Source organism: Lynx canadensis, chromosome C1 (assembly GCF_007474595.2).
Source record: "Lynx canadensis isolate LIC74 chromosome C1, mLynCan4.pri.v2, whole genome shotgun sequence".
Classification (NCBI taxonomy): Eukaryota; Metazoa; Chordata; class Mammalia; order Carnivora; family Felidae; genus Lynx; species Lynx canadensis.
In genome coordinates, this window is record NC_044310.1 from 141,439,059 (window position 1) to 141,464,661 (window position 25,603).

Below are 25,603 nucleotides of genomic sequence, written 5' to 3' on the forward strand. Positions count from 1 at the left end.
GTACTGGAACATTTTGGAAAAGCAACCAAAACAGGGGCTGCCTCTACAAAAAAAAAAAAAGTGTTGCTGGATTTTCTGCCAGTAACTGACAGACTCAAAAGGAGACACTGCACACCTTGATGGACCAATGAAGAGATTGGGGGCAGAGAGGTGTGGCATGGCATTCATCTAAGGAGGTAGAGCAATTTGACTGGTAGTCTTTGGACCTCTTTAAAGGAACTTTTCTAAGTGTATCTTCTCTCAGCTCCCCAGAAACATCCTGGGTAGTATGCACTAAGGGTTGGGCAGGGGATGACTCATTACCTTAGGCACCAAGGTAAGTTCATAGGCTATACTCCCTTTGCTACTCTTCATCTCCCAGTTGTCTTCCCCTTGATTCCCACCCAATCAAGTTGTGAGAGAGGAAAAGAAATCCTCTACCCTGGATTGGGTTAATCCCTCAAAGCAATCATTAAATTTTTATGTTAAAACGAAGTGTACATTCACACCTTTCCATACTTGGAGCTTCACTAAAATGCAAATAAACAAAGATGAGTATCTGTTGTTAGTTACTTGACCTAAGTAAAGATTCACTTCCAACCCTTTCCTGAGAGTAATGTTTGATAAATGGGAGCCAGAAGAAATTGGGTATTTCGAAGAAATGCAGAAAGGGCACAGCCAAAGAAATATGACCAAAGAATGGGGAAGGCTGTGATGGTTTTGCTGTACCCTTGAACAAGTTAAGTTATATTTACTTCCTAAACCACAAACTTAAAATACTCATATAATTCTACTTTTCAGAGCAATATCATGGTTTGCTCCTTCCAACTAGTTATTCATCCTGTTCTCTCTGCCCATGACTGTGGTCTTCACAGTTACACCCACCTGGTCTAGACTATATCCTCTTTTGCACCAAACTGAAACTCTCTAACCCTGACAGTGAGCTGTGACACAATTCCGTCATTTCTCATTTGCTGCAGGCCCAGAATAGAGATTTCGAACCCTAATAACTTTGTGCATAACTCAGTGAGCATCCAGTAAATTCTGTACCCTCAGCCTACATCTCTACAACTGCTCTTTCAAGGAGAGATGAGATGAAAGTATGCCTTCAGTGTTCGTTGCAAAGATGCCTAAGGGAGTCTAGGCTCACTTCAGACCCGGCGCGTCTAGAAAATTGGCATTTTCTAAGGATTCCAGTATCACTGGAGGGCCTAAGAAAGCATGAGAAAAATGAATATGAAAGCAAAGGGAAAGCAACGTGGCAGCAAGAGTAGAAACACTAAACAGCAAAGAATGACGTATAAGAAAGAGAGGCAAATGCTGCCCCAAAATGGCTCTCAATCAACAGGAAATGCTCCTAGTATCAGAGCAGTGGGGATATTACTAGACCCATGGACTCTACACAAAAGGAGTGGAAAGCTTGGATTATTTTAAGGCATGGTGACTCTGCTACTAATAATTATTACCTATCATTTTGATCATCTTCACAGAGTGGTTTGGGGCAGCTAGGGCCGTATTTTTATTAACTTTGACTCTCTACCCACCCACCTTCCTCCCATAACTTCAAGGCATTGTGGCCTCGGGAAATTTGTGTTATAATAAGATGCCCCAAAGCTGCTGGAATGTCCTAAAGCTCTGAAACAGAGCTACTTTTCCGGAAGTTGATGTCTTTACCTGCTGACCACAATAAGCCAGGGACGGTAACAGATCCACCCCAGGACAAACACAAAGGGTAAAGAAATCCTACATCACTGGAGATAGTTTAGGGTTCACCAAACTATGCTCACCTTTGTTTTAAATTTTCTATACAAGCTTGGCAATGTTTAGAGAAGATTAAACTTACTATCGTCAAGTTCAAGGTTAGTGTTTAAGCCCAAACCCCACACTCCATAATTGACTTATTGCAATTAAGACATTCAAGGTTTCTCTTAAAATTCCTACTGAAGTTTTTTGGTTTTGTTTTCATCACTGCTGAATCTGCAACAAGTTACACAAACTTCCTAATAGAAAAGCATCTGTGACAGGCAGAAAAAATGAACCGCTTTCTGAGTAAATGAATTTTAAAATGTAGATCATCATTCTATATCCTTAGTTTTGGTTGCCAATGCAAATGAGTCAGAGGATTTGCTCCAGACACTGAGTTAATTGTGTAACTCTACAGCAAAAAACGCCATTGGAGAGTACTTGCTGACCTCACAGCTGAAAAAAACCATTTAAAAGATGTGGAAACCAGATGTTTCAGTCACATTTCAGCCTCTGCTCTGAGAACTCATCCTGAGCAGCCCCAAACAGGCTATAACTTCTCTACAACTGAGATATGATCATCTTAATTTACTTATTTGTCTTGCTGTGGGAAGAGGCTCACGGATGGGGATTCAAGAACGGAATTTTTCATAACTCCATATGGCTTGGTAAGAAACTTCACTCATGAGCTTCTTATTGGGGATGTTACTTTGAATTCATGCAGAAGTGAATCAAAGCAGTAAATTTTTTTGTTCTGTTCAAGGCTGATGTTTTCAAAGAAAATGCTGAGGCAAAACAGCTATTGGAATGCATATGCCTCTTTTAAAAAAAAAGTGTTCTTGCCTTCTAAATTAAAAATAGTTTTCTTTTTACAAAGTGAGCTATTCAGTAGAAAAATAGAGGGTAGTATTTATATTCCATACGAAAATATATTTTAACATTTTCAAAGCAGATGTGACGGTAATAGTAGGGAAAGTTTAGCAAAATAAAAACACCATGTTTTTTTTTTCGATGCATTTGCATTCAGATTTCACAACAGGTAATCAAAACAGAAACATAACAGGTAAACTGGAATATACAATAATTTTATAAGCTTTTGCCCAGGTACTCTGACCTGTAAGGTATATCTTGCTATTTCCAAACATCTTTTGACTAGTTGGATGCAAAGCCAGCTTGCAATACAAAAAGAAAAAAGAAAAAGGCTTGTATTTCTGAATGTAGTCTCACCACTCTGATTTCTTTTGTTTGAACTATCCATATAAATACTTTTCTACCCCTTTTGTCAGACAAGGAAAGTTTCTTTTGTTGTTTTGTTTTGTTAAATGTAAGGAAAGGTATGGGCCTAACTGTGCAAAAAAAAGGCCAGATAGAGAAAACTCAAAATACCCTGTATAGTACTCTAAACAATGCTTTCTCATGACACAAATTAATATGGTTTTATGTTCATTACTGTATTTCATAGTGAAAAAATTCTGAATTACTTGAGAAGAAAATTGACAAATTCTTGTATAAAATAGAGAGATAAAGAGAAAGCAAAATTAACCTAGATCTTGTCTTTTGGCTTGCTAAGCAGCACATGGACATGGAATATTTTCCCTTTCAGCATGTTTCTCTTTGGTAATAACTGTAGCCATGCGGATTTCATTAAAAAGCTCAATTTGCAATGCACAGCCTTGCCCCTTCTTTCTTCAGCTTGAGCCAGTGAACTAGTTTAATGCTGAACAGTGCAATCCATTTGGCCAAGATGGTGTTTGGGACTTTCTCGAGGAGTGAACAAGTCTCTTTGTTTATTTTCCTTGCACATCATCAAACTTAGGAAATATACACACCTTTGTTAGAAATGGAAAAAACTGCCATAAAGCTAGTAAGAATTAAATCCATATGCAAAAATCTTGAAATGCTGTCAAATTCTCTAATGATCCAGTAATTTGGAGCTGTTGTTTTTTTAAGCGATGCTGTATATTACAAAAATGTGAACCTAGACAATAGAAGTTCTGTCCTAGAGGTAGAGAGGAGCACACCCAAATGTTAATAGTATGCTGCAAATCTGAGGCTCGGGGTAATTGCAAATTGCTTCAATCTGGGACAAATTATTGACCAGTCAGCCTAACACAAATTGTTTACAGTTGGTTAGGTCAATATGGTATTAGAAACTATTTAGAGAGGGAAGAGAGTTGGGTAGGAAGGCAGGAATCTGCTAGCAACTAACACGAACAAGGCATTTTAAACTCTTGGTCTCAGTTCCACACTAGTAACACGAGAAGATCAAAGTAGGGGATCCCTAAGATTCATTTGTAACTCTGATATCTTCCAGTTCCTTAAATAGTAATTAATATGCCTTAAATAGTAATTTTTTAATAGTAAGGATAAGACACATCACCTAGTTTACATAGATTATGAAAATCAAAATTGCACAAATAAGCAATGCTTTTCAGCCACTGTATTGAATGCGAAAAAGAAGAAGGACAGATAACATTATCATGAACTCCTACTAGGATCCAGAGGTTATGTTTGTGGGTTTTAATGGTCTGTTTATTCCAAAAATAGCTATCATTATTCCCATTTGATAGATGGGGAAATTGAGGCTTGGGCAGTAATACACCATGTCCACTGAAGAACCAACAGGAGAAACCAGAGCCAACATGCTACTGTTGCCCCTTTGTAACCAAACAAAAAAAATGTATTGGTTAAATAGATATACAGTTTAAATGAAAGACTATGGATGATAAAAATTAATAAATTATTATTTCTTCTGAAAAGTAAAACTGTTAAAATTAGGACTCGGGATGCCTGGGTGGCTCAGTTGGTTGAGCATCTGATTTCAGCTCAAGTCACGATCTCATGGTTTGTGATTTCGAGCCCCTTGTCATTAGGCTCACTGCCCTCAACATAGAGCCTTCTTCAGATCCTCTGTCCCCCTCTCTTTGTGCCCCTCCTCTGCTAGTGCACCCACATTCTCTCTCTCAAAAATGAATAAACATATATTAAAATAAATAAAAATAATAAAATTAGGACACATTGTACAAAGGACTATCTTAGTAGTTTAAAATGCTGAATTGAGGAATACTTTCAAATAAATGTCTGCTTAAAATTGTCAAATATCACAACAAGAGTTCTCAACCTGTTCATAAGGCAAAATAACAGAAGTTTGTTTCTCTTTCAGGAAACATGTATGATATTAATATTATTTAATGAATTGAAAATGATAGCATATTCAAGTTACTATCTTATTATTAGATGAGTTCCAGTCCCAAAAATTTAGGAAATATTACTGGGAGGAAAACTTAAAATTATTTTTCAAAAACCTCTGTCCATTAACTTTTTTTCCTACACAAATCATCTTTTGATTAGGGAGTAAAATACCAAGGAAATCTTAGTTTGAGAAACATTTGCAGGCATTAAAGTAATTCATACTAATAAAGATCTCATAGTCTATAGTCTCAGGGAATAGATACAATTTTGACATTTTTGATAATCTCTGTTAGGATACAAAAGTAAGTTCAAAATGTCCCCCTTCTCTACTAAAAGCCCTAGTACTTTTGTGCCTCAAAATAAAGGTGCTTCCATTGCCCACTAGTGTCCAAGTTGCTTGGGAACAGGACTTGATCCATTTAGCAAAACTCACAGTATATTCTTAAAATGCCCAAACTGGAAACTAGAGAAAGTTTAGTTTATGAGGCTTTACCATATGAAGGACAGACACTTGGGCAGCAGGTGGCTTTCAAACAGGAAGATAACTTTGATATTTCTTGTGTTCACTACCCTAAGAGCATCGAATTGACTAAGTGATGGGACTTTACCACATAATATGTAAGAGCAGGATTCCCCTGTACCATATAATATGTAAGAGCAGGATTCCCCTGCAGTCCAGGGGAAAGAGGGCAAGTGCCAAGCCGTTATTCCTATTAAAGTATGGGAGTGTCAGCTTCAGCTTGGGGAAGAGAGTAATCAATGGCATTTCTAACACTACTGGATTTATGTCTTGCTGCATGCTGAGGAACATGTGTTTTCATTAGAAATGATCCTTTATTTTTTAAAGTGTATTTATTTATTTTTGAGAGAGGGAGAAAGCATGCATGGGGGAGGGGCAGAGAGAGAGAGGGAGAGAGAGAATCCCAAACAGGCTCCCACTGTCAGTGCAGAGCCTGGTGCTGGGCTCAGTCTCACGAACGGTGAGATCATGACCTGAGCCTAAATCAAGAATCGGATGCTTAACGGATTGAGCCACGCAGCGTCCCCATTGGAAATGATCTTAATGGTGGCTGATTGTACAGGTCAGGGTACAAAGACTTAACCATAATCTGATAGTCTACACAGAACTACTAGAGATAATGTTATGACTATTGTCCTGGAAATATTTTCACATTGTTTCTATGGCAAAATGCACTCCAAACTCAAAACAATTTAAACAGTGATCTACTGGAAGACAATTCATTTATGACTTACTCCCTAAAATATGTTGGGAACAACATGTGAACTAAAAAAGACAAACCAGATAAAAGAATGTACCAACTGGTTGTTTGGTGTGCCCAGTTTTTTCTCTGCTGTGTTTGAATATTTTTTTTCCTTAATGCAATATTTATTTGCTTTGGATTCCTTCAAACCTTTCCTCAGTTTTTGATTTGTTTACTAAAGTCTCAATTATATTGCATTAGTCATTTCCCTCACATAGATATTTTGGATTATTCTCCTCCATCATTGTGAACCTACATAATGGATCAATTTTCTTTTCTTTCTTTCTTTCCTTTTTTTTTTTTTTTTTTTTTTTTTTACCTTCTTTCCCCCTTATGGTTTACCTTTCTGATTTTTTATTTGATTTAATTTTTTTAATGTTTTATTTATTTTTGAGACAGGGAGAGACAGAACATGAACAGGGGAGGGTCAGAGAGAGGGAGACACAGAATCTGAAATAGGCTCCAGGCTCTGAGCGGTCAGCACAGAGACCGACGCGGGGCTCGAACCCACGGACCACGAGATCATGACCTGAGCTGAAGTCGGCCGCTCAACCGACTGAGCCACCCAGGCGCCCCTGATTTTTTATTTGATTTAAAACAAAGCCCGAAAAAGTCAAAACTTTGTCACCTTTTGCTAGTATGGAAATACAATGTTGTATTACAGCTTTCTTTCAGGCTATCAGTTCAGAAACATAATTTAGCCTCAAGTTTCTGCCTCTGTCCTCGAATTTCCCTAAAATTCCCCTCGAATTTTCTTTTTTCCCCAAAGCTTTCTAACAATGAAAACTTAGCCACCCAAGGCCACTGACCCAGGAAACTCTTTGGCAGGAACAATAGCTGATGTAATCTTCTAGATGAGACCACAAAATTTCCTTTGTTCCGCAAGAATGGATCATAGCGTATTCATGGCCTTTTGTGAATTCACAGAACAAGCAGCAGGTGTGTACCACAGAGAAGCGAGGTCTGGCAAATACAAGCTCACCTACGCAGAAGCCAAGGCAGTGTGTGAATATGAAGGTGGCCGTCTCGCCACCTACAAGCAACTAGAGGCAGCCAGAAAAATTGGTAACTGATTTGACAATGATTTTTCTTCTTTTTCACCTTTGGGGGGAGGGGGAGGGGCATCCCACTTTTCTGGAATCCCTTCATAAGATTTCTCTCACCAGTACTTCCAATAGTTTCTCTAAGCCCCTGTGACATCTCTGCTCTCTGGCTTCTCCCACCTTCTCTCCCTAGAGCCACTGAAAAGTTCTTAGTACTAGCAGATTATTTGGGGGTCACAAGCCATTATGAGCTAATATAATAAAAGTCAAAGGAAAACAAAGATATCATTATGTCAACATCATTTCTATTCCTCATTAATTTTAATGCCACTTCTATTTATTTTTAATACTATCTTTTCTTAAAGTCCAAGTATGGGTTTCTCAGCTATTTAATGTTACTGTGTTGAGTTTTACAAAGAAATTTGCTTGGTAGAAGAAATATTGAATTTGGTGGCTTTTTTTTCAAATTTTTTAAAGTTAAGTGGGAGAATACATTTGTACTTTAGGATCAAAAGGAAGATAAAGAGGTTATAATATAACAGGAAAAAGAAACTGAGAAGATCATGTCAGGAAACCTGGTGTAAACCCAGTGACTAACTAATGCTAGTTGCTTCTTAAAAAAAAAAAAAATGCACCTTGATAATTTCTCCTGGACTTATAGGAAAATCCAGAAGGCTACCCCCATTCAGAGCTTTCTTCTCCATTGAAGAAACTCCTTTGCTGGAAGAAAAATACCTGGCAAAGCTTACGTTATTATTACATATTATTCAGGATAAAAATAAAGGTGTTGTCTCAAGTCCCCAAAGTCTCGCCACCAGATTGCTCAGTCTAGACCCATAAGGCTACATGTGAAGCAGTAACTGAAAGATGGATACAGAGGCCAGGGCCTTTACTAACTGCCCTGGACTTCTAATAAAACTGCTCTTGGCTGGCAGTGGCAAATATTTAAACAGCCTCCAAAGCTGGGCAAGGAAAACAGGGCTGTGGCTTTGTTCGAAATTTATGAGCATTTTTATCCCTATTCATATTTGTAAAAATATTAGCAAATGTTAATTGATCCTGAAATAGAAATTAATTATCATTTGAAAAAAATTCTTTTCCAGGATTGATGGGTAATTTCAGAAATTACTTCATGCCCCTAGATAGGTCCTTCGTGAAAAGAAGCCAGCTCTGAACTTGGATTGTTTTCATATCCATGGTATTATGATTTCCAGTTCATCTGCCTGTTTTTTTCTTTAAAAAAAAATTTTTTTTAAGCTTGTTTATCTTGAGAGAGAGACAAAGAGCAAGCAGGGAAGGGGCAGAAAGAGAGGGAGAGGGAATCCCAAGCAGGCTCTGTGCTGTCAGCATGAAGCCCAATGTGGGGCTCAAACTCACAAACCGTGAGATCATGACCAAGAGTCGGATGCTTACAACTGAGCCACCCAGGTGCCCCTGCCTCTTTGTTTTCAAATAAGATGTCATTTTCTAGTACATGTCAGATGTTATATTTTATATGTATTCAAACTTTATTTTATTTTTTAAGAAAACAGTTAAGAAAGAAAAGAAACAAAAAGAAAAGAAAGAAAAAGGAAGGAAGGAAACAATTTTTCTCCTTTTCCATAACTGGATTTGGGCAGTTGAGAAGCGGCTATTTTTATTAAGCTGACCTTCACGCAGCTGAGGAACTTTACCCTTTAGGCCTATAACCTTTTCCTTCTCTTGCAGGATTTCATGTCTGTGCTGCTGGGTGGATGGCCAAGGGCAGAGTTGGATATCCCATTGTGAAACCCGGGCCCAACTGTGGATTTGGAAAAACTGGCATTATCGATTATGGAGTCCGTCTTAATAGGAGTGAAAGATGGGATGCTTATTGCTACAACCCACATGGTTTGTTAAAAATAATAATTTTATACTTCACAAAAACAGTTGATGCATTAACAACAACAGAGATGTTAAAGAAAAAATGGCTCCTTCTCCCAGAGATAAATCAACGTAGCGATGATAATTATTAATAATAACAACCATTCAGGGGCATCTGGGTGGCTCAGTTGGCTATGCGTTTGACTTCAGCTCAGGTCATGATCCACATTGGGTTGTCTGCTGTCAATGCAGAGTCTGCTTTGGATCCTCTGTCTCCCCTCTCTCTGCTCCTCCCCCACTTGCACCCTCTCTTTCTCAAAAATAAACATTTAAAAAAAAATAATAACAACAATTCACAGAATGATTATGCCATGCCAGATACTGACTCATGCTCCTTCCTCATCTACACTGTCACATAATGCAACAATTCTGCAAGAAGCTACTGTTATACCCATTTTAGAAATTAGGAAATTCAAAGTCTAATAACTTATGCCAATTCAGATATCTAATAATTAACAGGTAGCTTGTATCACGGATTCAGGCCTTTTCTATGCTACATCTTTTTCTATTCCCAATCACAAAGCAGTGGGGGGAGGGGGGTTGGGGAACGGGAGAGAAGCAGGATAACTTGTCTCGGTTAAACTTGTCTCGGTTAATTAGCTAACACAACAAAGCGATGCTATAAATGTTAACTGTTCAAAATTACCTCTTTGATAGAATGGGGAAAAAAGAGACAAAATAAACTCTTTCCCTAATTTCTTTTTTTTTTTAATTTTTTTAAATCCTTATCAATTTTTGAGAGAGAAAGAGAGAGAGAGAGAGAGAGAGAGAGAGAGAGAGAGAGAGAGAGAGACAGCACAATCAGGGAAGGGGCAGAGAGAGGGAGACACAGAATCTGAAGCAGACTCCAGGCTCCGAGCTGTCAGCACAGAGCCTGACGTGGGGCTCAAACTCAAACCGTGAGATCATGACCGGAGCTGAAGTCTGATGCGTAACTGACTGAGCCACCCAGGCACCCCTTCCCCTAATTTCTTTTTGTGCATAAATTCTTAAACTACCAAACTAAGCAACTCTTATTCTGTGATTTGTTTTCACAATTATATACTGGATATATTAGTTATTATGATACAGTATATTTTTATTCATATTTTTTCCCATGGTTAACTGTAGCTAGGAAATTTTTAAAAAGAAAATTAATTCAACATAATTACTCTAAAGAGCTATTCTTTATTCATGTTCTTGGAGAAAAAATAGATTGTTCTTTTTGGATATATTTTCCCCAGGACGATACTACGAAGAATTATAATGTGTTACCATCTGTCTCACATTTAGGGTCACAAACACCCTCAGGTGTTGCCTTATTTGGATCTACCTTATAAGAAAGTCCCTATAGTAAAGTTATAATAAGTTATAGTGAAGTTCTAGCATATTATTATAGAATCTATTATATAATGATATTAACAATTGGAAAATAGTTTCTCATGTTTGTAACTAATCTTTATCTTAAAATAATGTGTATTCTAAGTAGAAAAGAATTTTGCCTAGAGCCATCTATTTCCACTCGACAAAATATGAATAAACACTTACAGTGCATTTATGTAGGACTATAATTTTCAAATCACTTTGACATACATTAAATCTATTTTATATTTAGTTCTATATTCAGACATTATTAATAGTCCATATACCTTCTTTTCCTTCCCCTTTCCTCTCTTCCTTTTTCTTCAATATATTCATACAAGCAACTTTCTGTTTTCTCTTAAGAGTAACTTTTATTTCCAAGTATATTCCGATTCTTTCTTTGCTTGATAAACTTTGGGATCTCTGAGCATCTATTCAATCATTTCCATGTGTCAAGATCTAGGGGAGACAAAGAAGTGCCAATTGGAAGTTTCCTACAGTATCTCCTTGCCCTTTTATACAAACGCCACCTTAACTTACAAATTTTTATAAATTGCTTTTGTTTCTCATAGAGGCTGAATCCTTTTTACTCTGGGAATATTTGTACAGAATTCTGAGACACTTGTTCTTACTCAATTCTCAGCTTACTTTTGGACTCGGTGACAGGCTGAGTTTTTAGGATGTGGTGAGCCTGAAGGGGACTGGGGACTGCCTGAACTAGCACTGAGGGAAGAACAGTTCGCTGAAAAATAATTGGAAGGAAAAAATCATAACCCTATCATAAAAATAAAGCAATGATTATCAATTAATCAATAAAATGTAGAGCTGATAGATAGGGCTAAATAGACAAATTGTTCAATATTTGAATTGTTTCCTAATCTAATGGTAGGGACAATAAAGATAGGATGGTAGGGGACAGGGCAAGTCACTCCAAAAGCTGGCACTGTACATGCTTATGTACACATATGAGCTATGTATTATATAATATTTAATATTACAATAAGAACAGCTTACATTTTATGTAACACTCTTAAGTTATCTTCCGTGTTACTATCCTAAGAATAATCCTGTGAAGTAGGTAATAGGAGAGACATGATTATATTTACTTTACCAATGAAGAAACTGAAGTATCCAGTGGTCACAGAGCTCAGACTGGATCCCTGACCTTCTTTCTTTTGTCATTCCCCTGTCTTTCTAAGATTCTGTTGGGTCCTTGGGGAGATAAGCTTCCTTACCTTCTATGGTATTCAGGATTCTAACCCATTTTTTTTTTTAAATAGTTGTTTTAAAGGATAACATTCTTGGAAAAAGTCTCTAACTGATATAATGAAAGATATCTTCGAACGCTCCTCACAGTCACCACCACCACCACCACTCGTGTAATTTTTGAGTTTCCAGACTGTACTTTTTTTCAGGACACAAGACACTTATTTGATCTGAAATTAAAATTAACCAGGGCCTTTCCATACCTTTCCCTCAAGGTCACACTGTAAAATCACTGGCAGAGGTTGCTGGTCTGTTTGTTCTCATACAGGTTATAAGGATGACAGTAATCCAGAAAATGATAAATTACTTGAAAAAAACAAACATTAATATCTCCATCAAATCCTCAAATATTAGGATCAAGGTGTTAGTTTAAAACCAGTAAAAGGAGTATAGAATGATTGTAAATTATTCTTTTTAACTGAATTACAGTGACCTCCAAGGGCCCTTGTGATCCTGAAATTCTATAATGATTTTCCAAACAGAATTTATTGGACTCATTATTCTAAATGTTCAAGAGTCTTGAAGACACAGTGTTGACACCACGGGACAAAATCCCAGCCATCTTGATTGGGCTGTTGGTAAAATTGGCATATGTATTCATCAAAATATATGCACATGAGACCCGCACATTCTAAGCTGAAAAGATAAAAAGGAAAAAAAGTAAACAAGAGCACAATTAAATTGCTGTTTTTTCTTGCTGTTTTACTTTCTTTAAAAAATTCAGTCTATATTCATTTGAGAAAATTTAGCAATGAATAATGAAAAAATTCATTTATTCTCTAACTACAAGTATATGTATTTAATATTTCATTAAAAGCAATAAATAGGCACTAAGAAGTGCATATCCGTTTAAAATAGGGATAATATTTTTTCTAATGCTTTCTTTCTTTCTTTTCTTTCTTTTTTTTTTTATCCACTTCAGCAAAAGAGTGTGGTGGTGTCTTTACAGATCCAAAGCGAATTTTTAAATCTCCAGGCTTCCCAAATGAGTATGATGATAACCAGATCTGCTACTGGCACATTAGACTCAAGTATGGTCAGCGTATTCACCTGAGCTTTTTGGACTTTGACCTTGAAGATGACCCAGCTTGCTTGGCTGACTATGTTGAAATATATGACAGTTATGATGATGTCCATGGCTTTGTGGGAAGGTATGTGTTTCCCCATATAAAAAGTTAAAAATACATCCAATATTTTGTTTGATGGTTCTTTAATTTTCTTTACCTGTCCCCACAGTTATTGATTTTCCAGTATTTTTTTCTCCCCTGCAACACCATATCCTTTAAAAATTGTGCTTTATTTTTTTTAAGTTTATATATTTGAGAGAGAGAGACAGTCAGAGAAAGAGAGGGAACACACACGTGGGCTTGCAAGAGTGGTGGGAGGGGCAGAGACAGAGAGTGAGAGTGAGCGAGAGAATCCCAAGCAGGTTCCGCAGAACCAGATGAGGGGCTCAACTCATGAGCTGTGAGACCATGACCTGAGCAGAAATCTAGAGTCAGACGCTCAACTAACTGAGCCACCCAGGCACCTCAACACCATATCTTTTTTTAGCAAAGATTTTTCTTAGCACGTTAAGCCAGTCAGCTGCTACATGTTCATATTTTTGAAATAGTGATAGCTGCCTTTTGATTACTGTTAAGTAATCAGCAGTAAGAATTAAAGTCTATCTAAAAAGACCTCAAGATTTAATTAACAACAGAAGGAAGAAGACACATGCGAACTGAGAAAGTTTCAAGTATTCTAGTTTCTATCAACCTCCTAAAAATAATGATAAATTCAGTAATTATTGTCTTTCTTCTGTGTACAAAGCATTGTGTTAAGCATTATGAATGTAAGAATAGGCGAAGTACAGCCCCTTGTCTCGTACAATTTACTTAGAAGTACAATGGAAATATGCTTTGAAATAGCTTTCTTTGCCATAAGAAACACGTGCTCCTTTCCTCAGTATTTCTCCCGTGATTTTTCAAGGGAGACAATATTTGCTGGGACACAATATTTCTGTGTTCCCATCCTAAATCATCAATATAGTTTAAACTTTGAATGTCTCACAAAATATTACAAATCAAAAAGTATATAATTATATCTTTTATTTATATAGCCCCCACTTCATAATGCATATCTTGGACTATCCATTATCAATAGACTATCAATGATCAATTTTCTATTATCCATGACAGTAATTTAATGAAAGAAAATGGTAGTGAGGACAATTAAAAATGACAGACTCAGTAGTTTGCTGTGACGTGAAATATAACTGAAATACAAAGAAAAACCAAGCATTTCTTGCATAAATGAACAACAATTTTTGGAGGGAAATTGTTTTTGTTTTGTTTTGTTTTGCTCTTTGGCTGACAGACCACTGCGATAGAAAAAATACAAATAGTTTTTAAAAAATAGGTTGAAGAAGATATGAAGCAGGGTTGGGGAAATTAAGAGCTAAGTATTTATTGAAAGAATGGACATCCTACCTTGAGAATCAAGATGATATTTTTAGGGGCGCCTGGGTGGCGCAGTCGGTTAAGCATCCGACTTCAGCCAGGTCACGATCTCGCGGTCCGTGAGTTCGAGCCCCGCGTCGGGCTCTGGGCTGATGGCTCAGAGCCTGGAGCCTGCTTCCGATTCTGTGTCTCCCTCTCTCTCTGCCCCTCCCCCGTTCATGCTCTGTCTCTCTCTGTCCCAAAAATAAATAAACGTTGAAAAAAAAAATTAAATAAAAAAAAAAGATGATATTTTTATTCTAAACCTAGTTTCAGAAATCAATTACAGCCCTAGATACAATCACATACTATTTTTTAAAAGGTTTTCAATAGACTAATTTGTCATTTATTGTATTTATATTATGTGATAAATCCATCCCTTTTATATAATGTGCAAGGGAATTCCTTTCAAGTCATGATTCAGATAAAAATCAATCCCTCTTACAAGGTCCAACATAATTTTCCGCATTTAAATCAGTCTACACTAGAATTCAGAATATTAATACTATCAGCCATATACCTATTCCTCTTTAACTGTGAAGAAAGCTTTACGGGATTAATCAGAAACAAATTAAAAATTTTTCCAAATACATTCAAGTTGTCTACTACACAAATAATTCTGCAAGTACACAGAGTAGAAATGCCACATGTTCCTTTTTTAAGAATCTCAACAGGGGACGCCTGGGTGGCTCAGTCGGTTAAGTGTCCGACTTCAGCTCAGGTCACGATCTCGCGGTCCGAGAGTTTGAGCCCCGCGTCGGGCTCTGGGCTGATGGCTCAGAGCCTGGAGCCTGCTTCCGGTTCTGTGCCTCCCTCTCTTTCTGACCCTCCCCCATTCATGCTCTGTCTCTCTCTCTCTGCCTCAAAAATAAATAAATGTTAAAAAAATAATAAAAAAAAAAGAATCTCAACACTGTGAGGTTATTTCAAACAGCAAACTTTTTTTTAACTCTTCTCTCTTACAATTTCAAGTTAAAAAAACAACCCCAAAACAATAAAAAAATATATAAAATAATAGGAAAGTGAGCCATTACTTAGGAAAAATAAAGCAATCTAATTATAGGTCAGAGCCACTTGCAATAGCTGTGTAATATTCATTCGTGTGACCTCTCTTTTTTTTAATTCCCTTTCAGATACTGTGGAGATGAGCTTCCAGAAGACATCATTAGTACAGGTAATGGCTCTAAATTGAGGTGTAAGACTATGGTTTGTTTTCCCATAGTGTCACAGAAAATTAAGAACTCAGTAGTTACTACTATTTTCTTTGTAAAGTTGAGAGAACAATTGGGACAGATGTAGCCTGCTAGCTTGTAAAATGCAGAGTTTGTCTCTTCTTAAAGCCTTATGCCACCTTACACTAAAAATGTGTAGACTCGTTATGTGGAGGAATGCAGTCTGAGATAGTCTTGAATCTGCAAATCCCTGAAAACTGCTGTAGGTTATGATTTCCATAAAATGAGATAATATGCCAAAATGTTTCATCAATAAAGGATTGAAAAGTATTCTCAAAAGCATTAAAGCTGTTAAAAATACCTTCTGTCAAAAAAAAAAAAAAAACACCTTCTGTCACTGAAAAAAATTTTGTGTCATACTAACTGCATTTTTATCTTAGTACAGCATTCCCCACAGTGTTGTAAAGAACACAGTTCTAGGAGATATTTTTAATAGGTGTTGCATGAGAAAAGAACTCTAAGGTCAAGTAAATTTGGGAAACATTGGGTTAAACCAATGTTAAACAAATCTCTTTAATGGAAGATGTCAGAGAGCTTTTAATATGCTAATTATGCAAAGTAAATGTCAAAAGGCGAGCTATGGTAGGCAATGTGTTCCAAATCTTTTTAACTCCTGCAAATTATTTGTGACTTTGTTCCAAGCAATATACCTCAAGTATAGTCGTATATATTTAGTTCAATAAGCAATTCCACTGCCATTGACCCAAACTGCTATTTTCTGGCTGAAAACCTTTAGTTTCTTAGATATTTTTATTTTTTTCTTGTTATTTCCATCCCCAGCACTAGTAGTTGGCATTCTTACTTGTTCTATTTTTCCTCCAAGTTATAAAATTATCACAATGTTTCTGCAACTAAAAACAACAAAATACACTGAATTACAATTTCTAAGTAGTCCTTAAGCTCAGACACCACTAGCTAAATTACTCCCACACCCTAGCCTTGAGGTGCATGAAATTCTCATTTATGCGTCATTATTACAAAAGATGGAACTTCTTATTCAATTCTTGAATGATTAATACTTAAATGTTATTCATTCATTCTCTACGTTACAATTTCCCTGGTCAGGGCAAACTATTAAACTATTTGTTTGTCTCATTCTTTTCTTGAGGTCATATTTTACGTTAACAGAAAGTTAAAAGAAGACATGAGCTGTAGGAGGTAGTTGGGAGAGGAGAATCCTATTCTTAAAAAAGAAAAAAAAAACTAAACAGGGAGAGTCAAATGCCTGAAACTTGACATTTTTCTTGTTTTGTCTAAAACAGACTAAACTTACTGCAAATGTAAACAAATCAGTATTTTTCTAGTATAACTGCAAGAAACTGAAAACAACACACAATTTATGATTCAGAGAGAAACAAATGAACGCACAGAAGAGAACAGTGAAACAAAACAGCCAAAGATTTAGCGAAACAGCAAGAGCAGGAAATTGATACCAAATAACAGAAAAACATTTAAAATACATTTGAAGTATAATCCTGTCAGTCAAGTATAATGCTGTTAACATTTGATCTAGTTTTCTGTATTAAAAAAAAATTTTTTTAATGTTCATTTATTTTTGAGACAGAGTTTGGGGGCGGGGGGTGGGGGGCAGAGAGAGAGGGAGACACAAAATGTGAAGCAGGCTGTAGGTTCTGAGCTGTCCAGCACAGAGCGCAATGCAGGGTTCAAACTCACAAACCATGAGATCATGACCTGAACCGAAGTCAGAGGCTTAACTGACTGAACCACTCAGGTGCCCCTGACTTGGTTTTCTTCTTAAATATATCCTTGTTCACTCCAGAATATTAATATTAAAAAACAAAAACAGAAAATGAATGAACTAAGAACTAGCCGTAAACTATATCACTTTAATAAAAGGTATATAGAGTATACCCACTCTCCTCATCTGTCCCCACCCAAGAAAGACATTAGCCATTCTTCCAGGTGTTTTCCTGTATTAAATAAACATTATATATACACACACCATGGAAGTATTTCCAAGTCACCATATAATATGTAGATCATTCAAATTCATTTTAATAATTGCCTAGTATGTCACTGTATGGATGTGCCATACATAATTTGTCATGTACCAATATTTAACATCCTACAGATGGTTGTTTCTTTTTTGTTGTTGTTTTCCTTTCACTATTTAACGTTTCACTGGATATTTTTAAACCTCTACTTTGTGGTGCTGGGTTTTTTGTTTGTTTGTTTGTTTTTGCTTTTTTTTTTTTTTAAAGAGATTCCTAGAAGTGAAAATTTGGGGTCACAAGTGATTTCATTTTAAATGTTGATAGACGTTGCCAAGCTGGCACTAGGCCTACAGTTGCCAATTTGTATATCAACTAGTTGAGTAATCTGTAAAATGTGTTCTCTTTGTTTGTTTTAGTTTAGGCAACTCTTCCAAGTCTGAGAAAAGTGTAGTGGATCAGAGCATGAACTGACCAGGGCAGAGACTGCCTGGGCTCAAACCCGGTTGTGCCACATTAGCTTTGTTGTAGCTTTGGACAACTCAGGCCCTCTATGCCTCAATTTCACCTGTAACATAAAAATTTTAATATCCACCTCATGATGTGGTGGGGAATAAATGAATTAATAGAGGAAACACACTTAAAGCTGTGCTTGGCAAACAATTAAATTTATGTGGGTTTTTTTGGAATGAATTCTGGATTTGTGATGTGGATGAAGAAGGCCTTTACCTCCCCAAAAAGAAAAATATACCTATATTTTACTCTATATAATAAATTTTCCCTTTTAGCACATTTTGGTCTTTAATGCAGGCAAAATGTATTTAGGTATTCTGTGTAAAGTAGGGAGTTAGTGTTGTGGCTTTGTTTCTTACAATGGAAAGCTTGTTGCCCTGACATCACTTATAAATAATCCATCCATACCTCACTGGTTTAAACTGCCTGCCACTCTCCTGTAATTCAGTGGATGTTCCTTCTATAAAGAATACTTTTGGGGCGCCTGGGTGGCTCAGTCGGTTAAGCTGTCCGACTTCGGCTCAGGTCATGATCTCGCACTCCGTGATTTCCAGCCCTGCGTCAGGCCCTGTGCTGGCAGCTCAGAGCCTGGAGGCTGCTTTGGATTCTATGTCTCCCTCTCTCTCTGCCCCTCCCCCGCTCATGCTCTGTCTCTCTCACTCTCAAAAATGAATAAATATTTTTAAAATTTTTTTTAAAAAAGAATACTTTTTAAAACAGAATAGGCAAGATTTCCCGTAGGACAGATTGAAGGGCCAGAGGAGGAAATAGAGAAGTCTCCCACTCTGCTGTACTTGACAATGGAAGGAAGCACAGATTCCATGTCTTCAGAATACAGCTCTGAATCCTGGGAGTCTGGTTCATGAATTTTATGTTCTCCTATAAGAATGATGAGTCTTTGGACTGTCAGCCAAATCAAAGTAGAGTAACATCTTTGTTCTTTTGCACTCCCCTGTCTCACCAGGAAATGTCATGACCTTGAAGTTTCTAAGTGACGCTTCAGTGACAGCGGGAGGTTTCCAAATCAAGTATGCTGCTGTGGATCCTCTATCCAAATCCAGTCCAGGAAAAAACACAAGTACTGCTTCTACTGGAAATAAAAACTTTTTAGCTGGGAGATTTAGCCATTTATAAAACAAATAAGGACACTCAAGTGTTGATGTCTGTATCTTTTGGAACCCCTTTGATCTCACTTTTATATTATTAGTGGTAGCATTTATTTATTATTTTTCTAAATGTGAAAGGCAATAACTGATAATTTGGGGAAAATTGGAAAATACAGAAATTTTAAATGAAAAAATAAAATATAATCCCACTGCATAAAAATAACAAATATTAACATTTGTATATTTTTCTTTTAGTTATTTTTCAATTTGTGGTATATGTATATATGTATCTATATGTATTTGTATTTGTATTTGAAATTTTGGAATCCTGCTCCATGTACAGTTTTAATATTTTGGTTTTTTTAAACTTGAACTTTATGGCTTAAGCATTTTCCCATATCGTTGATTATTCTGCAATAACATAATTTTGAACAGCTGTAAAATAATCTGTGGTATGATTATTCCATACTTTATTTAAGCCTATCTGCTTTGTGGGAATTTTAAGTTGCTTTCATAAATATTGCTGCAATAAATATCATTGAACATGTGTATTTATACAGCTTTCTAATTATTGGGGATAGGGTCCTAGAAGTAGAATTACTGGCTCAGATATTAATTAAAATAGGATTTTCTTCAAGTCCCTGGCTGGTTCAGTTGGTAGAGCATATGACTCATGATCTTGGGGTTGTGAGTTCGAACCCCATGCTGAGGGTGGAATTTACTTTAAAAAAATAAAATAAAATAAATGTACAGCTTTAAAAAAATAGAATTTTCTTTTTTATGGGCAAAAGTGACATATCATTATGGTTTCAATTTGCAGTGAGATTGATGGTTGGTTTATATATTTTTGATCAATTTTTTTAAATTTTTCATGCCTTTCATCCATTGTTTTACTTACATAATCTTTTATTGATTTATAAGAAATCATTACATATCGGATATATAATTTCATGTCTCTCTTATATGTTGCAATTTAATTTTGTGTAAAGTTTGATTTATATAATGTTTTTTAATGTATTAAAGGTTAAATTTTATTTGCTATCATACTGATATTGCTGCAGTCTCTTGTCTTTATATTTATAATGGATATTCCCATTACAAGTTTATATATTTATTCATTAATACTTTATTTTTGTTGCTTTATGGCTTTGCTGTTTTAGAAGGAAAAAGTCATAGTTGTTACCCTTTATATGAGAGGTAATGGTTACCGTCCAGTTAAACTCAGCAGAAATATATGTGCCTGGCATTGTTCTGGACACTTGGGAAACACTCAAGAACCAAATGAACAAAAATCCTCAGGTATGGGGAGCTTATGTTCTGGTGGGAGGAGAGAGACAATAATTAAACATGATAAATTAGTAGGGGTGTTATAATAAATACTCGGTGCCCAGGAAGAGACGAGCCACGTGCACTCAGGAACCAGGATAAAACGTTTATTGCCCACCAGGACCAGCCCAGCGGAGTCACCTCCAAAGGCTGAGCCCTGAACCTTGTCATCAGCCTTCTTTTATGGTTGGGATGGTAAGGGGTTGAGAGACAAAAAAAGGAGGGGGGGAGGGGGCACTAATCAGTGGTGCTAGGTGGACAGTTGGTGGACACAGGAGGAAAGCAAGATTACAGAAGCCAAAAGCATATAAGGGGAGTATCCAGCCTCCGACATCTGGCTGGCCCCTTTTACCTTGTTTTTACTAGCTTTTCTTCTCAGGGGTACCTGGGTGGCTCAGTTGGTTTGGTGTCTGACTCTTGATTTCGGGTCAGTTCATGATCTTTTGGTTCATGACTTGGAGCCCTGGGTTGGGCTCCACACTAACTGTGCTGGGCCTGCTTGGGATTCTCTCTTTCTCCCTCTCTCTGCCCCTCCCATGATCTAGCATGTGAGTGCACTCACGTGCGCATGCTCTCTCTCTCTCAAAATAAACAAACTTAAACAAAGAACATGGTAAATTAGTAAACTACATGTTAGAAAACAATTACAGAGTGTTGGGGCACCTGGGTGTCTCAGTCAGTTAAGCGACTGACTCTTGATTTCAGCTCAGGTCATGATCTTGTGGTTCATAGGGTCGAGCCCCATGTCTGGGCTCAGCACTGACAGCACAGAGCCTGCTTGGCACCTCTCTCTCCCTTTCTGTCTGTCCCTCCCCTGCTCCCACTCTCTCTCTGTCTCTCAAAATAAATAAATAAACTTAAAAAAAAAAGATTAGAGAGTGTTGCCTACAAAATTACTAATGGAATGAGTATAGATTTTAAAAAAAGAAAGGTTTAAGAACTGAGCATTGGAAGAGGAAGATCAGCAGAGAAGACTGAGAAGGAACAAAGGGTGAATTAGAAGGAAAATCCCTTGGGGTCCTAGAAGGCTAGTGAAAAATACATCAAGGAGGAGGGAGTGATCAACCGTATTAAGTGTTGCCAGTAGATTTACAAAGATGAGTGCTGAGAATAACCATTGGGTTTAGCAACTTGAAGATTGGTGGTGACCTTGAGGAGCAGTCTGAGCAGGGTGGAGACAAAGGCCCCCTGGGGTGTCCTGTAGAGTGAGGTAGAGGAGATCACTGGAGAAGATGAGTCTGGCTATCAAGGAAATGATGCTGTCAGGGTTGAACTGGGTTGAAAGAAGGCTTTCTTGATGATAATGAACTTAGAGAAGGGAGAGATGCTGGGGCCATTTTTCTGAGTCTGGGTAGTAGTCAGGGTCCTGGGAAACTGAAGAGATTATCACAGGAGTGTGGGCTGACTTACAGGAAATTCTCAGGGGATTGTGAATCATTAGATGCCCACCACAGAAGAAAGACCCCCTCCCCCCCACCAGAGGAGAAAAATCAGGGGTGGTTTTATGAATCCAAAGAGAGAGCTTCCAAATAAAGCTGAAACAGAGCTTCTGCCAACCCAGGACTCTGCGAGGGGATTGCAGGTAAATACCCCAACTTCTTCTTCCTCCTAAGCTTTTATGTCCTGCTGGTGCTTCCCACTGTCTGAACCCAAGCATAAATCAGAATACAAGGAAACCTGGTTGGTGCTGTCCACAGAGATCAGCTCCTGGGCCCCAAGCAAGAAGTTAAAGCATAGACCTGGAAAGGTGAAAGGAAAACATCTGTCATCATGGATGAGAGGAGACTGGTTCTAGTGCAGAAATGGAGGGACTGGCTTTAGATAGGAACATGGACAGTCCCTCTATAGTCCCTCTTTTATGTCATGAATCCTTTAACAGTTGAAACCTATGAACACTTCTCAGTGTTATGTTTTTAAATGCATAAAATTCAGGGGCGCCTGGGTGGCGCAGTTGGTTAAGCGTCCGACTTGAGCCAGATCACGATCTCGCGGTCCGTGAGTTCGAGCCCCGCGTCAGGCTCTGGGCTGATGGCTCGGAGCCTGGAGCCTGTTTCCGATTCTGTGTCTCCCTCCCTCTCTGCCCCTCCCCGTTCATGCTCTGTCTCTGTCCCCAAAACAAAACAAACAAACAAAAAAAAAACGTTGAAAAAAAATAAATGCATAAAATTCAGAGAGGTACGTGGGGCTCAGTTGGTTGAGTGTCTGACTTCAGCTCAGGTCATGCTCTCACAGTTTGTGAGTTTGAGCCCCACAAGGGGCTTGCTGCTGTCAGCCTGTCAGTGGCCTGTCAGTGCAGAGCCTGCTTTGGATCCTCTGTCCCTCTCTCTTTGCCCTTTCTGCACTTGCACTCTCTCAAAAATAATAAACATTAAAAAAAAGTCAGAGTACAAAGAAATCTAATTATTTTGAAACACAGTTACAAAATCATTTTTAAAATCAAATCTGTGATACCTTAATGCATGTGTTTCTATATTAACGCTATAAATAATAACTACTGGTGCATCTAATAACTATCATAATTTCAAAGTAGTGATACATATATGTATAATATTCTGAAGTAGATGCAAAACCTGCTTAGTGGTATAAAAATCCCTATGATGTCTCCTTGTGACAAAAACATAGGTATTGCCACTGTGGTTTACTACCTATATTCACAATTGAAGGAAATGCTAGATTTCGGTTAAGAGTTATTAGAAATAGAAATGCATCCAGGAGATGGCCTGGATTAAATCCAAAGATCCATTAGAAGGAAAGTAGAGTGTGAAGAGAGAAGTTGACCTGTAGAGAGATATGTGGGACTCTGCAGGGCTCTCTTCTGCTTGTTTTGCATTTCTCAGTAGAGAAAGAGTCAAGTCATGAGCCAAGAAGGAGAATTGGGAAATAACTGTATGAGGTTTGAGAAGGCAGGAGAAGGCATGAGAGGGTCTTCCAGGAAAGTGGGAAAGAGAATGGACCAGACAAATAGCATGTAGATACCAGGCAGAAGCAAAGGCCCATGCAAGGTTTGTGGTATGGACGCGTAGGAGACTGGTCAGCAAGGCTATGTTTTCCTCTAGTTGTTTTCAGTTACACAAAGTACAAAGACAGATTGAGGGAAAGCTGGAGTCACCAGAGCAGGGTTTTTGTCAAGCAAGTAAGAAAGAAGGTAGGAAAGGGAGTAGGGAGTGCATAAAGGAAGGACTGTGGTGATAATAACTCATGGAATTTAGTTTGATAATGAGGGAAGTGAGGACTTTGAGGAAATGAGAGACAGTGAAGAAATGGCAGACTGGATGAAGTGAAGGTCCCATAAGGACTCAAAGGACTAAGAGTCAGAGGATGAGAGGGGATGTAGCAGAGAAATAGGAGGTCAGAGAATGGGACTTTAAATATAAGCTTTTGTGGCAGGCAGAATAGCTCCCCCTTCCCAAGATGTTCTGTCCTAATCCCCAGAACCTATAAGTATGTTACCTTATGTGGCAAAAAAGGACTTTGCCCATAGGATTAAGTTAATGGCCTTAAAATGGGAAATTATGCTAGATTATCCAGGTTGGCCAGAGGTACTCACAAAGGTTCTTAAAAGTGGATGAGGGAGGCATAAGAAAAAGAGAATCAGGGGCACCTGGGTGGCTCAGTCGGTTGGGCATCCAACTTCGGCTCAGGTCATGATCTTGAAGTTTGTGGGTTTGAGCCCAGTGTCGGGCTGTGTGCTGATAGCTCAGAGCCTGGAGCCTGCTTCTGATTCTGTGTCTCCCTTTCTCTCTCTGCTCCTCCCCTGATCATACTCTGTCTCTCTCTTTCTCTCTCTCTCTCAAAAATGAATAAACATTAAAAAGAAAAAGAATGAGAGAAAGAGATAGGACAAGAGAGAGATATAACACCGCTGGTTTCAAAGATGGAAGAAAGGAGCCATGAGCCAAGGAATGTGAATGATTCTGGAAGCTGGAAAAGGCAAAGAAAGAGATTCTTCCCTAGAGCTTCCAGAATGAATGCATCCCTGCTGACACCTTGGTTTTGATCCAAAAAGACCCATGTTGGACTTCTGAACTACAGATCTGTAAAATAGTAAGTTTGTGTTGTTTTAAACTACTAAGTGTGTTATAATTTTTTATGGCAGTGATAGATAGTTAATACACCTCCTAATCGGTTTCATGCAGGCTTAGACTTTGAGGAATTAAAGTATATCTCAAGATGACAAAGCATAAACAAGAGAAACAGTGAACAGAAGATAGCTATTTTTCTAGAGAAATTAGCTTAGTTGACTATATTTAAGACTAGTATAACACTTATGTTTGTATGTTTTCCTGCCTACACCTAATATTTCTTTACATTCTTGTTCATGAAATTTTTTCACTCTCCTCTTTCTTTCTTTATTTCCTTGTTCCTCTTTCCTCTTCTTCTTTTTCTTTATTTCTCTCTTCTTTCTCTTCTTCGGCTCTTTTCTTCTTTATTCTCTGATTCTTTCTTTCTTCTTTTCTTTTCTTTCTTTCCTTTCTTCTTCCTCTTCGTTTCCTCCTCTCTTTTTCCTTTCCTCCTTCTTTCTTTCTTTCTCTCTCTTTCTCCTCACCGCTGTAAGTTTTTTAGTGGTCCTTTATCTGAATCCCATTTTTCAGTTTGTTTCCTTTGGAAGTCTCAATTGGAATTTATAGGAAATTGAAGAGTATGAGTAAATTTGAAAAGTATAATGTACTCTAGTATATAAGGTATTATTATTTATGATGATGATGATGATTAATGAAAATTCTCTAAGATTTTCTTGAAATTAATATTCAGATTTTAAAATATTTAAAATGATATTAAATGCCATCTATTACCACTGATCTAGATTCTCCTATATCTCAATAGTATAGTGAAAGAAGGATACACAGTGGTCAGAGGACAGGTTATAATGACTTCTGGAGATCTGGTTGAATCATTTACAAACCTTTCTGAGGTAGGACACATTATAGTTATATTCTGAGATCTATAAAAATAATTGGACAGGAAGAGCTACAATATGTATAGATGATTGTGTGTGTGTGTGTGTGTGTGTGTGTGTGAATTATTGAGTGACTTTGTAAAGCATTTTTTAAAACTTGATTTTCTTGGTGTGCCTGAGGAGCTCAGTCAGTTAAGCATCCAACTTCAACTCAGGTTACAATCTCATGGTTTGTGAGTTTGAGCCCCGCATTGGGCTCTGTGTGGACGGCTCAGAGCCTGGAGCCTGCTTTGGATTCTGTGTCTCCCTCTCTCTCTGCTCTTCCCCTGCTCACACTCTATGTCTGTCTCTGAAAAATAAAAATTAAAA

General features: G+C 37.5%; 1 protein-coding gene across 1 annotated transcript; it reads left to right on the forward strand.

Annotated features, from left to right (window-relative positions):
* Positions 1-2,230: 2,230 nt before the first annotated feature.
* Positions 2,231-20,054, forward strand: LOC115521208 (tumor necrosis factor-inducible gene 6 protein). Its single transcript, XM_030326253.2, has 6 exons — positions 2,231-2,390; positions 7,104-7,241; positions 8,927-9,088; positions 12,651-12,879; positions 15,342-15,382; positions 18,870-20,054. The coding sequence occupies exons 1-6, from the start codon at positions 2,297-2,299 to the stop codon at positions 19,037-19,039; spliced, it is 834 nt and encodes a 277-aa protein (XP_030182113.1). The 5' UTR covers positions 2,231-2,296; the 3' UTR covers positions 19,040-20,054.
* Positions 20,055-25,603: the final 5,549 nt, after the last annotated feature.

Excerpts from the sequence above, each read along its gene's own strand:
- LOC115521208 (XM_030326253.2), top strand. The coding sequence starts at position 2,297 with ATGATCATCTTAATTTACTTATTTGTCTTGCTGTGGGAAGAGGCTCAC. Across the intron at positions 7,242-8,926 it reads AGAGGCAGCCAGAAAAATTG|GATTTCATGTCTGTGCTGCT; the intron begins GTAACTGATTTG and ends CTTCTCTTGCAG. Across the intron at positions 12,880-15,341 it reads GTCCATGGCTTTGTGGGAAG|ATACTGTGGAGATGAGCTTC; the intron begins GTATGTGTTTCC and ends ATTCCCTTTCAG.